Source organism: Mytilus edulis, chromosome 2 (genome assembly GCF_963676685.1).
Source record: "Mytilus edulis chromosome 2, xbMytEdul2.2, whole genome shotgun sequence".
Taxonomy (NCBI): Eukaryota; Metazoa; Mollusca; class Bivalvia; order Mytilida; family Mytilidae; genus Mytilus; species Mytilus edulis.
In genome coordinates this window covers 72,099,629-72,114,659 of record NC_092345.1, presented here as the reverse complement: position 1 = coordinate 72,114,659, position 15,031 = coordinate 72,099,629, and the positions used below count along the sequence as shown (strand labels likewise).

The window sequence follows — 15,031 nt, the reverse complement described above, 5'->3', positions numbered from 1 at the left end:
GTTCTTTGGTGATTTTCATACCAGCTTCCTGTTCCATGTTCACGGGCATTTGCTGTTTTTTAATTTCTCCCGGTAGCTTACTCAAAATAGTTGGTACAAATTATGTTCCATAAGAATCTTGTGATTGGCCTAAAGATTCTAGCCCTCTTATATAAGTTTCCATTTTATCATATAAGTGTCTCAAACTGACAAGATTGTTTCCTGGCGGTGGAATTTCTAATAATATGCATATGAAGTATACATATTTATTGGTGTACAGTGATTTAATCAGATAATGGCTGCAATTATCCAAGAGACTTAGCCAGTCAGTGCTTAAAAACTTATTCTGTTTCCACGTTTGATTACACTCAAAGCCGGGACACATGATATGCATTTCGACTTTGGAAAAATATAATTAAGTATATGGAGAATCTTTTTTTTTTCTTTCATTTCATTTAGCTAAAAGTAAAAAGTGACTAAAAAGATAAACTGTAATATTGCTTGATTTTAAATGCAACATAACTGTTTGAAAAATTTAAATTGTTACGCTAAATTTGCACAGGTAAAACAGAATTGCACATAACAATAAATACACATAATATTTCAATTGAACAAAGCAGTAGTTCAAAGATTTAAAACCATGCCAATATAAGAGCATAGCTTCTGCATATATAAATCAATAACTTGTATAGCAAGTACTATATAAATCAATGACTTGTATAGCAAGTTCTATATAAATCAATGATTTGTATAGCAAGTTCTATATAAATCAATGACGTGTATAGCAGGCACTATCAAGCACTATATCAATCATTGGCACTCATACTACATCTTCTTATATCAATTAAATGCTCTATCTGTAACACGATTTAGTATGATAATTATATTAATGGGTTGGATTTAGGGGAATTTTTATGATGACGATTATGCTCAGGCAGTGTGTATACATTTATTTGTGCTTTGAGTGTTTTTCCTCATCTATGCTATACAAATGTGTACATTAATATGTCATACCCATATTAAGCACGAACGTTTTTCCTTTAGAAGTCAGAATTACATGTATATTTAATTGTATGCATTTATCTGTGTGATTTGGTGGAGATTGTAGCGAATATGTGTCCTCCGTTGCCCATCTCCTGACCGTTAACACCACTAACCGACTTCTGTGTGTTTATTTTACTCTTGCACAATTGATTGAATACAGAAGTGATGGAGGATGAAGGCAACAGTCGCATACCGCTTTTCGAAACTAGAAACTGAGGGAAACGCATCAAATATAAGAGAAGAACGACACAACAGAAACAGAACCGTTACGATAAATGTAACACACACAAAAACGAACTATAGGAGCAGATTGCCCAAAATGTGCTTGAATATAAATCTACATCATTTCCTTTAATATTGTTCTTCTACAAGTGCTTGCATAATAGTACTTGAACACTTACACTATATATTTGATTCATTTCTTTTTTTAACTGTCAGATTACCAATTAAGGATGCATACAAAGAGTTTGTACAAAATGATAAGTGTAAGATACCACTTTTGATAAAGTCCTAATCATTGGTTAAATTCGACTTTAATTAGATTCCGTAATTTCTATTGCTGGACAAATATAAGTAAGAAAACTTTATTTTGATTCCGCATATTGACATACATTTAAGCATAATCTTGAATGAGCTTTTCACAGAATCCATTCCTAAGTCATAATTCATATCCCAATGAAATTCAACATCAATGGTCGCTGCAAGTGCATATCATGATAACATTGCATAAATGTTTGGAAAACAGACGAAAAGCAAAAAGTGTTATAATAGAATAAATGCTTACGTACCTTTACAGAGTTATAAAGCGTTGAAAATGTGCACATGTTTTTGTATGATTCATGCAAAATGTGTACACAGTAAACGCTTTGGAAAAAAAATTGTAAAGAAGCATTCAATTCTTAAAAAAACATGAACTATAAAGTTTCTTTTTAAAATCTTGACTAAGAAAGTGGGCAAAATAGCTTTCAAATGTCAGCTAAACCTTGTCTTAATCTCGCCTGTTGTGATTGTCTTAATCTTAAGTTATCGATGAAGATTCATATGGTTTCAACATGGACAGCGTAAGATTTATGGAAAGGGCAACAATTTGGACAAAATTTCTGCAGTAATGCATTGCATATGAACGAAAGGATTATGACTAATATCCCTTAAATTTATCACACACCAGGGCCATTTAAAAAAGGGTCATTGCATCTTTCCCTTGCCTTAAATTCCAGTATAATATACTTTACGGTACTTACAACAGTATTGCATATTTCTAAACAGTTCATAAAATTATAAACGTTTTTAAAAATAGTTATCAAAGGTACCAGGCTTACAATTTGATACGTCGGACGCACGTCTTCATAATACTCGTAAGTCTCAGATCAAAATAGTTAAAAAGTAAAAAAGTATAAAGTTGAAGAGCATTGAGGACCCAAAATTCCCAAAAGTTGTGCCAAATATGGTTCAGATTATCTATGCCTGGAATGAGACAATCCTTAGTTTTTAAAATAATTCATACTTTTGCAAACAAAAAAAATACATATAATTGATATTCATGTCAACATCAAAGTGCTGACTACTCGGCAGGTGATACCCTCGGGGACGAAACGTCCACCAGCAGTGGCATCGACCCAGTTGTGTAAAGATTGCCTCAAACCGCAAACTTAGGGAAAATGTTCATATTCTCAGTGAAAAGTAATGAAATTTATTTAACGAACGCAAACTCCAAAACTGAACAGTAAATAGGTATGTACCTTACATGTAAGGGCATGCATTCTTATGTACCATAATTCCACAACAAATAGGCTAATTTACAATTCATCCACCTAGGGTGTCAGTAAAAGGGTGGATAATTTATATTCGTGTCGGGGAAGTTGATCAATGTGAACTAAATATCTTCTTTGTGCTTATTTGTTTTAATTTTTTCCCCGGTCTTGCGAATTGTTTTAAATTTTACAAGGTACAAAGTTATTTCCTGCATTTCGTGTTGCAGAATATTAATTTCTATGTTGGCTATTTCCAGCTTTTAAAGATCATGGTATTCATTTCGAAATCTTTCTTGACAGAAGCACACATGTTCAAAATGTAGACAACTACCAATTGTCTATATAGGTTAGAACTATCAGGCGACTTCTTATTTGCGATATTGCCGTTTGAAGACGATTTTTATCACTTTATTTTGCGTGTAGGCATTTCATCTTAAAAAATTAACTAAATAGATAGGAACTTAAACAAGAAAATCATCAGCAAGACAAGATCAACAAGCAAGACAGTATGGAGGAAAATGTCCTCATTGAAATTGTTGCCTTCAAATGACGATTTTTACCTTTTTTTGCGTTTAACTGATATCATAAAAATCATAAGAGATAGATAGAAACTTTAAATAAAAAAGCAAGGAATAATCTACAAATAAGACAAGACTGGCATTTATTGTAGCAGTGATAACCCTTAAACGAGGATTCCCCCAACCCCCCTCTAATGTGCTTTTCTTTTTTATACATTTTCTCGATCCTATTAAAATTCATTAATTGTATTGGCATGTTCAAATCGCTTCTGCATGTCTGCTTATATTCTTTGTGAACAGTCTTGAAAATCACCTTACGAATTCAAAGCAAATATCGAAACTGGAAAAATGTTTTCTTTCCAGTCAACTGTATTATACATTCCCCTTTCCCTGACTGGCAGTAATAACTACGACTAATGTTTTCTAATTCAATATAACAAAAAATATGTTAACTTTAAGCATTGAAATTAACCTACTTAAAAATTCATATAATTCTAAATTTGTTTTAATACACTATTCCGAACAATGTGAAATATTTGATAATAATTCTTATTTTTTTGCGACCGTCGACCTATCACCCTGTACTTAGTATTTCCTGTCATTACTTTGTGTGTCACAGGAAATTGCTTGTTGGATAATTGTTGTAATTCACAATCTAATTTTAATATAATGCGATCTTTTTTTCAAATGCATCTCATTTCCTGACTTCTTCGTAAGAAGCCAAAATAACAGGTAAGGTTTTTTTTAATATTTAATCCGTTAAAAAGAGTGGAACAAAAAACCGCATTTTGTACAATGTAGCAAGCAATCTAACTACAGAAAATAAATTCTGTGTTTAAAAAATATCCATGTGAATTGTATATGTCAGAAAGATACGGTAGCTATATTTGCTTGATAATATATAATAACTTTTAAGATCAATATTGAAAAATATAAACCTCTGCTATTTACAATCATACACATTCTAGCACCTATTATACAGTTTTGTATATTGAATAATGGACTTGACTGGATTTATATAAAAGTACTACAATTCCTTTCAGTGACAAAAATACAGAACAAATAATGCACAAAAGTTAGAAATTGTAGACAACTCGTGGAGATATGACTTTCTAACTAAATTATTTCGTGTTCAATTATGCATCGGTACTTTTAAATGTCATTTTGAAGGAGTAAATTGTAACTGATTGAAGTACAGTTCTCTTTTCGTGTCGCCCGGAGCCGCATTTCATTAATGAAAGCTTGACAAAATGAAATCAACTTTACTTAAAGTATGTAGCATCATATATATGATACAAAATATTCCTACGGTTTTTGAATATGCTTATACTATTCTCATTAGAGAAGAAAAAGAGAAGATCGCAATATTTAGATATTCAATGGGAGGGCTACATTATCTAAACATGAGAGAGAGAGAGAGAGAGAGAGAGAGAGAGAGAGAGAGAGAGAGAGAGAGAGAGAGAGAGAGTATATATTTTTAACATGCTAAGATAAGAGGTCTTTAAATACATACAAAAGACTCTTTATTTCATGTGCTTTTTCAGAATGAAACTCCTCCTTTTCCTCATCACCATAGCAACAGTTGGAAGTCAAAATCCAGATGAGTGTCCATTTATGTGCACATGCACCCAAGACAAAAAAGTGATTTGTAAAGGATTAGATAGATTTCCCATAGGTTTGCCAGACGATATGAAAGATATTGTTTTTGATGTTTCATCGTTCAACAACTTCGGGAAAAATACTTTACAAACGTTCAAAAATTTGAAAACGATAAGTTTTATTAATTCCAATTTTACATTTATTCACACATGTTCAGTATCAGACTTGAGTAATCTGACAAAACTAGAACTTTCAAACGTGAGAATTGGTCAAATTGTCACAAATGGATTTTCCCACCTTTCACATGTAAAGGAAATAGTCATGAGAAAAGTGACTGTCCAAAAATTGCATGAATACGCTTTCAATGATATCAAACACGTGGACAAGTTTGTGATGGAAGATTTCATTGCTGCTAATATGGAGAACTTTGTATTCCATGACTGGTCAAATATGAGACTGGTGCAGCTCAGATCAGTGCAAGTATTAAATATGAAACCAAAACTCTTCCAAAAGTTTGATGCTATCGACCAGTTTGACATTATCAGATGTACATTTCCGTCATCAATGTGCGGACTTAAAGACATACTTCAAAATCAATCTGTAAAGAAAATTAAGTTACATCAAAATGCAATTGACTGTTCCTGTAATACAACATGGATTTTTGAAGCTGGACGAAGTGCAAAAGATTTTGAACTAGTGAATAACACTTGCTCATTGAACTCACCTTCACAGTTAGCCAGTAAAGAAGTTTTATCTATTGACAAAAACCTTTTCTGTAAGACAGACGAAGTTCCTACATGTGGTGACGGAACATATGAAAAACGGATACCAAGTTGTCAGATGTCCTTGTTAGATGAACCTATCATGCCGGGAGAAACAGTAGAATACCCCAACCAAAGTCATAACGCTGCCTCACAAATACACCACATTTCTACAGTGTGTGCTGTGATGGTTCTTTTAGTGGCTTTAAAACTAAACGGATAATTCGACAATTAATATTTGCCTTATAGTGTGCAATATCATACTCCGACAACTGTCAAAAAGTTGGAAGAAATATAATGGAGAGGGAATCAACGTAGAATAAAACAAACTAATATAACAGTGATATAGTACAGGAACGTTTATATTCAATCCATAGTTTTAGGATTCTGTTCTATTATAGTCAAATTAACCTGCTTTGAAATAGAGTTAACCCTTGATAGTCAGGGTGCTTCCCTAACAATCAATATAGTTTTATTCTAAATAAAGATATAATCTCTACATCGAAGCAAATAAAGTACCTGAATTATGCAGAGAAAAAATAAAACTGATTATTATTATGTTTACAGACAATCTTAATACCATTTCTAATCGTTCTTTTAACCATATCACTTTGAAATGTCTGCAAACATCAAATTAAATAATTGCTTTTAATGTGAGGACTGCTCAGCATACGTATTGGTGACTGATAAAAGTTTGTACAACAATAAACAACACGTTAAACTTTTTCCAGGTCATTGCTTTCTGTAACATAAGTTGCTGCCTTTCTTTCATCCTCCTTGTGACTTATTACTTTTGTTGTGAATACAGATGATTCATTATAATTCGTGGGATGCCAATTTTCGTTGATTTCCTGGTTACAGATGAAACATGAATGTAAATGATAAAAAAGTACAAATTTTGTTTGCATGTATGCAAACCACGAAATTATATATCCATGAAAATACAATGTTTCCTCAATCCACGAAAAATCGTACCCATGAAAATTAATGAATCCACAGTGGGCTTGGTAGAAGTATGTTACTCTACTCATGCATTTCAAAGTTTGTATTTTTTTTGGATGTTGCTCATTTTTTTGTTTATTAACATCAAACAACAATTTTGTAAGGTATTTATTATATCTGTATGTTATTGGGATGACTGATCGATCAATGGCGGCTTTACTTCAAGAGGCAAATGTTCAAGTGTATTTAGTATAATAACATGTAAATGAGATATGAGTATATAAAAAAGAAGATGTGGTATGATTGCCAATAATACAACTGTCCACAAGAGACCAAAATTACAACAGACATTAACAACTATAGGTCACTGTATGGCCTTCAACAATGAGCAAAGCCCATACCGCATAGTCAGCTATAAAAGACCTCTGATGAATCATAACAAGGATATTTTGACAAATCACTATAAAATTTAAATCAATTTGATTTAACGGTAGCCCAACATTACTGTTTGTCTCCTGACGGGAAAGGGTTTTACTACCCTCAGTTAAGCAGTGAAGTGACCTTTCCCCTAACTCATACACATATATTTGATTCCTCAGCAGTTAGAATATGTAATCATATTGTGGTATGCCTGGTGGAGAAAAAGTAATCACCAATTTTGATTTGAGCAAGCTAAGGATTTATTCTTTGGCCTCAATAAAGGAAGGATGGGTTAAGTGTCTCAAGATCACATAGTTCAATTCACTTTCTTATGAGAGTTACTACATTTGTACCTTAATTTCAATAGGCTTGTTTATTTGCTTGCGTTTCTATGCATATGTTTGCATTTATTTTCACAAACCAAGGTCAAGGTGACTGAGTTTTGTTCCATTTGCTCAGTACTTTCTGAAGGTCAGCTTTTAAATAGATGGATAGAAAGACTTGCAAAGAAAGAAAGCTAAATAATGCTTCTCACTTGTCCTTTTTCAAGGTGGTGTAAAATTAAATATTTGAACAGCTCAACATTCATAACATTGTTCTTATATCAAAGAAAAACAATAAATTATAATTTTTAATCATAAAATATTTCTACAATATCAAAAACCAAAATGAGTAAGTTAAACTGGAATAAGACTTAATAATATCACAGATAAATATACATTCTTATAAAAATAATGATCCATAAAATAATTTTCTTGGGTCAAAGTTGACATCAACAATATCATACTAAAAGTCATTGGTCAATATTTACAAAATGATACATATAAATGTAAATTAAAAATCAATGAAGAATTTAAATGCTGACATTACTTTGAAGAATAATTAAGAGTACATCAGATGATAAAATGTATTGTTTTACATAAATAAACAGAAGTTTGATGCCAGACATCAAGAAGTCATTAATTACATGATAGGCCTCGTCTTTTTTTTTCCCTACTTCCTTCCGTAACATTTCATAAGATTAACATAATTATCATGATTATACTTTAAAGAGATGGATGAGACATATTTTCAATACAATCAGGTTGAGTTATGATGATATAAACCCCTAAATCCAAGTAATTTTACAATTTTACAGAAAGTTTTGTACTTTAATACACAGAAAATTTATATTATCATTATAAAGATGCATGAGGAATACTAACTTACAAATATAACTGATTTACATGTTATATTTGTGTATTAAACTTATTTTATATTCTAACAGTAAAGTGTTAAAATGATTTTTTACATGGTATAATAAAGTATTAATCTGTGTTTCATTTAATCTGAGTTTCATTTAATCTGAGTTATCTGGCTGACTTTGTACTTTACACAGTAATTTGTCTAATTATAACTAACATTCAGCTGATATTCTCCTTGTATAAAGGGAGATAATTCAACAATGCATATAACAACCTGACCTCTGCTTGTAACTTTGAATAAATACTAAACTTTCAAAAAATGATTTCTTACATTATTGTATAAAAGCTGCTGCAAAATAAAAGACAACCATAAATTAACATGCTGGTATAGCATAGATAAGACTGAAAATAATTTCAGTATTTGAATTAAAATTATGAAACTTCTAAAATAATCACATCCCCAAATTTTATTTATATTTAAAATATTCACTTTTACTTGAGTATTACAAAGAAAAAATAAAAATCCATTAATATAATATGGACAAAAATATTGCACAATTTTCTTCAATTAATAAAATAGTACAGAAAATTACAAGATTATAAACTATTGATATTCATAAAATTAAATATGTGTCAGAGCCATATAAATATCACATACAAAAGCTGACAGCCGACAAATAAAATAGAATTGATTTCTAAAATATCTATATAACTTCATATCAACACAATAAAATGTTAAAATATGATGTAAAATAATAAACAGGAAACCATCTAATGGTTTCATCTCATTAAAACTGACCTATTCATTTGGAGGTAAATTGTAGAAATCAAATTTAATATGAGTATTTATATCACTTACAAAAAGCTTTATCATAGTAACACATTAATCTGTAAATCCGTTAAATTCTTTACATCATAGCTTTATAGTACATTTAATTTCTTTAAGAGATTGTGCAAACAATCATTACAGTTACAGAACAAACAATACAAAACAAGATTTTTCAATCTCTAGTCTCAGACATAAATCAAGTCAATGAAGTACATGCCTCTTGTTGAGTATTAGTATTGATGGTACTAACGAATTACAAAATCTGTGAATTTGCTCCTCATGGAAAATGTACTATCTAAGTATATAAATTCAGGAATTTCAGGAAATTTTCTCCAATCGCATATTTTATTCCAATACACTGGCACACAACCATCTCAAACAGGAATTGTTTTAATACTTAAGCACTAGATCTTTTGGCTCGTATAACAAGAATGATGAAGGAAACAATCCTAAATCCAACAAACAATGCTGAAATCAGTCCAAAGTCTAAATACCAGTTGTCCTGTGGAGACAAAATATTACTTAAGTTTTTATTCTTATAATTAGACATAGGAAGATGTGGTATGAGTGCCAATCAGACAACTCTCCATCCAAATAACAATTTATAAAAGTAAACCATTATTGGTCAAGGTACGGCCTTCAACAGGGAGCTTTGGCTCACACCAAACCGGAAGCTATAAAGGGCCCCAAAAATCACTTGTGTAAAACCATTCAAAGCTTATCATTGTTATACACACATGTACACTCACTGTTCTACAATCTGTCGATTTAACCGAAAGTTTGGCATTACACAAGGTCATATTTTCTCTGACTGATAATGATGTCTGTACACTAAATCAATTGGAGGTTAGATGTGTACTGATTGACAGTTTAGGCTTAGAAACATGATTCTTTATTAGTTGTTATAGGCCTTGAACTAGCTTTCAGTAACTGCAAGTACTCTTAAAGTCTTATGATTTGTGTCTATTATATTTTTTGGGGTTTTTATTTTGTGCTTTATTTCCATCTGATGAGTTCAGCCCTTTTCAACTGATTTTTTATAATTTGTTCTTATGGCTTACTTTTACACCACTGTTCTAGGCCTAGGTTAGGGTTAGGGTTTGGCTTCAGGAAACATTTTTTACCCCACCTACATGAATATATGCCAAAGAGTACACAGGACAACTTTTATACATGAGGTTGAGTATATCTAATTAGGTAAACTCAGTTCAACAATTTTCAGGTTTATTCATTAAGATTTCTGTTTCAAGGTTTAGTTGAAAATGTTAAATTGAATATTAAATTGATGAATGATATTTTATAGTTGCATCTAAGTTTCACTGTAACAAGGTATACAAACCTCATCAAAACTAAGAGACTCTAAAACTTGACTCCCTGTAGTAAAGCACCTTGAAGGAGTGCCTACTGTTGAGTTCAGCGCCACAGTCACATTTTTACAATCTGCAAATAAAAACTCACCCTTCAGTATAATGTAGTTCATTCATTAAAAAAAATCACTGGAATATTCACCTTAGATGAAATAAGAGGTATTGTGTATGGAATAACAACAGGTCCAATTAGGAAATTACAAAATAATCCTTCCTTGAATTAGTATCAATGTGCATTATATCTTCTTCCAAATGTTAGACTGACAACAGACCCCATCATTTTATACATTTGTTATATTGTAGGTCTCAAATTATGTTGTCTTTCATGTAGATTTTTTTTTTAAACAATACTCCTGATAATTAATTTATTAACTTGAATACAGACAGATTATGATGTCAACAATCACTACACAGAGATCTGATTATAAGGAATAGACTGATTTCCTGTTTTTTTATATTTCACTACTGTGGTCTGAATTATTTTCGTGGGTATCAATTTTCGTGGATTGAGAAAAACTTGCATTTTCGTGGATATTTGATTTCGTGGTTTTCCCAATCTTTCCATACAAAGCCTTTGGAAAATTTGTAGTTCATTGAACATTTGAATTTGTGGTTCACCTGTACCAACGAATCCCACGAAAATTGGTATCCAATGAATAATAATGAATCCACAGTATCTTAATTTACCTTACAATGTGAAAAAGTTTTTAATAGTCAACTTGAAACTATAGATCAAAAAAAATCTATTGAAAAAAAAATAGTGAAGTATAATATTATTGTGTTTTAGGTATATCAAAGTTGTGAAAATGGAGAGACAAAAGTATAGAATTATCACTGATTTTGAAAATATATTTGACTTATAAGAATTGTCTTCCATCAGAGTTAACAACAACATTAGGACACTTAGTTTCTGTGATCTGAACTTGGCTGCAAACATAAGTGTCTCTCATACACCTTAGCCTTTTTTTTCATTTCACAGCTAGAATCTTTCTTGGAAATGCTGAGTCCAGGTGTGACAGTCGTGCAATGTCACTGATGATATCACTAACTTGTCACCTCAAGTAGTGGCTATAATGCCTGTCTTCGCTTGCAATAAAACCTAGATAAATATTTATTACATCACAACACTACCACAGCCTGTGTATAAACCCAGATAGGTACTCCCAAAAGTCTTTTTCAACATTCTTTTGGAACACAATACGGACAGATTTCTTTATACATACACAAAATTAAACTATTTCATTCAGGATACATCAAAATATTATACCTATATGATCTATATCGCTCCACTGGTTTATGTTTAAAACTTCATTGCTGTACTGGAACCAGGACAAATACTTCAACCAAAGTAACCAGTCTGGAATGGTACTGAAAATAAGGTAAAAACAAACATAATTTTTCTGAAACCAGAAGCCAAATTAAATACACATGAATTTATTTGAAATACCTACCTAATTCGTGAAATAAATGCACACACTAAAAAGTACAAATACAGTCACTTTCAGTTTTTGTCTTTTGTTGAATAAAATGTGTATGGGTTCTGAAGAACCCAGTGTCTCACCTACTTTATGAAGCTAATAAATGTTTTAGGAACTTTAACTACAGATTGTATGTAATGTGAACTAGAAGAAAACTATGTATATAATAAAGTAACATACGGAAAAACAAGAAATATATTTTTACAAAATTTTCTTCTAGATACTAGCTTTTGATCATAAACCAGCTTCTGTCCAAGTTTGGTAGAAATCCAGGATAGTTTAAGAAAATTTCAAAAACTTTAACCACAGAGTGAATATTTGTGAACACCGCCGACAACAACGCTGATGGAATGTAGGATCACTATGTATCCCTTTTTTCGACAAAAGTTTAAGGCTTGACAAATATGTAAATTATTAGAAAGTCAGTGTTGCATTTAAATTCTAAATTCAGCCATTTTGGTATCATAATTTTACTGCTTTTTTATAACATAAAAATTTAAGTCTAATGTTTATAGTATAACTAATCGCCGTATTTGAATATCAAAAATAACGCGTGACCAAACAACGCATGGATTAAACGAGTGCGCAGCACGAGTTTAATCCATAGCGGCGTTCGGTCACAAGTTGTCTTATTTTTGATATTCAAATACGGCGATTAGTTATTCTCTTTATTACATTGGCAAATGGCTTTTTTTTATGAAATTAATGTAGAAAATGTAAGGAACTATATCTTTTTCCTACGCATTGACAATTTGTTTTGATCCGACGTTATCGACGTCTTGACAACGCCTATTATTATACCTTACATATATTTTAAACAATTCTATTGGGTGAAACGTTATCACGTGACATGGAATAATTCAGTTGTTTTTCATTCAATTGCAAGGAAGGACGAATAACCCTAAAAATTTGCACCAGCGGTGAATAACCCTATTATTCACCGGTGAATAACCTTTTCAGTTTGTTGATTTGTACTTGAGTTACCTCCCATGAAAATGACGTCACAGACGTAAATAAACAAAATGGCAGCGTTCACGTTACACTGGAAGCCCACCGAGAGAAATGGAAATAAGGCAGTGGTCATGAAAAGAGTGCCAGCAGCCGTGTCTCTTATAAACGGTCCTTTTCAGGGCCATCAATATTTTACAAAAAGATTCTACCTTTGTTGTACATTCGAGAAATTCTAGAACACAAAGCCGTTAAAGGTATTTTCAGCTTGTGTGTTTGTGTTGACTTGTGTAAAGTCCAAAGAAGTGTTCGAAAGGCCTTTCCAATGTTAGTTCGGTATAATAAAACAATTGTGGCCCCTTAGAGTCGATGAATATCCAAAATTGTCAACCCTTAAAAGTTATTTCACTTCGGGCTGCGCCCTCAATGAAATAACCTTCTCGTGTTGACAATTTTGGATATTCACCTCTTCAACGGGCCATAATTGTATATTGTTGTATGACGTCAGAGAGTGAAATAACCACGTTTATTTCACATGTGAAATTATCGGTTTTTATCTAACTGGGAAATCAATGTAATTCATTGCAACCATCGTAATAATCCTTTTTATTTCTAAATATATAGAAATTTTATAAAATAAAAACCCAGTCTTTCCCTTTGGAGTCTTATAATTGAAAAAATATTGTAAACAATAAATGGAAGCATTTAAAGGGCAAGCAAGTGTGTAATACATGTTTAAAATGTTTAAACAAAAATCTCTGTGAATAATTTCAATCTAGATTATTTGTAACAAATCTAGGTTTGAAGTGCCACAAAGTTTCTTGTTCCATTGATTGCAATGAACAAATAAATGTTATGTCTGTACCCTCTTGATACAGATACATGTACAAATGAATGTCCCTTTTTCAGTATCTCTGCTGTTTTGATATTATTGCACACTGATAATTTTGTAATACACAGGCCTACAAAAAAAGGGTCATAAATTTTAATATTGACCAGTAAACTGACCTTATCTCAACAACATTAAATGTTGAATCAGATAAAGATCAGGTGATCCCTGTCCAACATGCTTTTTTTTATAAATGATTCTAATAATATACAAAATACAGATTTCCTATAAAGAGTAAATAATAAAATTATGAACCCTAGGTTCCAAGTCTTCTACCATATGAAATATAATCTTGAAACAAATATTTTACACTGTCAGCCAAAATTTTAAATTTCTATAAGTCCATTATGTTTTTACATGAATTGCTTTGCTGAGTTCAGCTGGATACGACTGCAGATGTCCACCCTCTCATGTGTTTAATTCTTGTCTGAATTTTATGACACTCATTCCATAGGTTATATCAGCAATGTGTTTGACAATTTATAAAGTAAGTTATGATCAAATATCTTCAACAACTTATGCCCCTCGGAAATATTAATTATGATGGAAATTACATTGCATTTGCTTTTAAACCTTTATATTGATATATAATGAACACAATATTCACACTTGATACAGGTCTGAATTTGGATTGTAATTAAATTTTTGACACATAATAGGTTTCTGACACAGAATAACTGTAGTCAAAGAACTTCAAATTGGTTATATGATTTGAATTTATGTTTAATATTTTACTTTTGTGCAATACATTATGCTGTTGAATAATAACCCCCTCCCCCCCCCCAAAAAAAAAATAATTTCTGTAATCCGAAAAAATTGTCCCCCCTCCAATTTTTTCACCTTTCCACTTTCCCTTATTCCAAAAAAAAAAAATCTTTTCCTCAAGATATGGTCAGTATTTCAATTCAAATTTCTAATGGAGTTTGCAACCATAATTACCCATTTAAATACATCATAAAAGTTTTAAACTAGATGTGTCAAAGCAACACAAATGACCCTGTCTCCAAAAGTTGAAAAATCTGCAATTTCAATAACACATGTGGACACAAACATGATGGTAGTCTCACATCAAAATCTAGAGGCGTATAGAAAAAAAGTCTGTATATAAAAAAGAAGATGTGGTATGATTGCCAATGAGACAACTGTCCACAGGAGACCAAAATGACACAGACATTAACAACTATAGGTCACCGTATGGCCTTCAACAATGAGCAAAGCCTATACCGCATAGTCAGTTATAAAAGGCCCCGATACAACAATGTAAAACAATTCAAACGAGAAAACTAACGGCCTTATTTATAACTGTGATTTTCAACAATTTT

General features: G+C 31.5%; 2 protein-coding genes across 3 annotated transcripts in view; one reads left to right on the top strand and one right to left on the bottom strand.

The window, feature by feature from the left end:
* The first annotated feature begins 3,725 nt into the window (after positions 1-3,725).
* Positions 3,726-6,378, top strand: LOC139512858 (leucine-rich repeat-containing protein 4B-like). Its single transcript, XM_071300789.1, has 2 exons — positions 3,726-4,024; positions 4,837-6,378. The coding sequence occupies exon 2, from the start codon at positions 4,838-4,840 to the stop codon at positions 5,873-5,875; it is 1,038 nt and encodes a 345-aa protein (XP_071156890.1). The 5' UTR covers positions 3,726-4,024; position 4,837; the 3' UTR covers positions 5,876-6,378.
* A 1,255-nt stretch (positions 6,379-7,633) lies between these two features.
* The window catches only part of LOC139512857 (protein white-like), a 42,259-nt gene continuing 34,861 nt past the window's right edge, over positions 7,634-15,031 (bottom strand). For both annotated transcript variants that reach the window (XM_071300787.1, XM_071300788.1), the window contains exons 17-19: positions 11,662-11,762; positions 10,367-10,467; positions 7,634-9,529 (exon numbers count right to left, since the gene is read on the bottom strand). In XM_071300787.1, coding sequence (XP_071156888.1) covers positions 9,425-9,529; positions 10,367-10,467; positions 11,662-11,762 — 307 coding nt within the window. In that variant the 3' untranslated portion in view covers positions 7,634-9,424. The remainder of the gene's footprint in view (positions 9,530-10,366; positions 10,468-11,661; positions 11,763-15,031) is intronic.

Coding starts and splice junctions, on each gene's coding strand:
- LOC139512858 (XM_071300789.1), top strand. CDS start 4,838: ATGAAACTCCTCCTTTTCCTCATCACCATAGCAACAGTTGGAAGTCAA.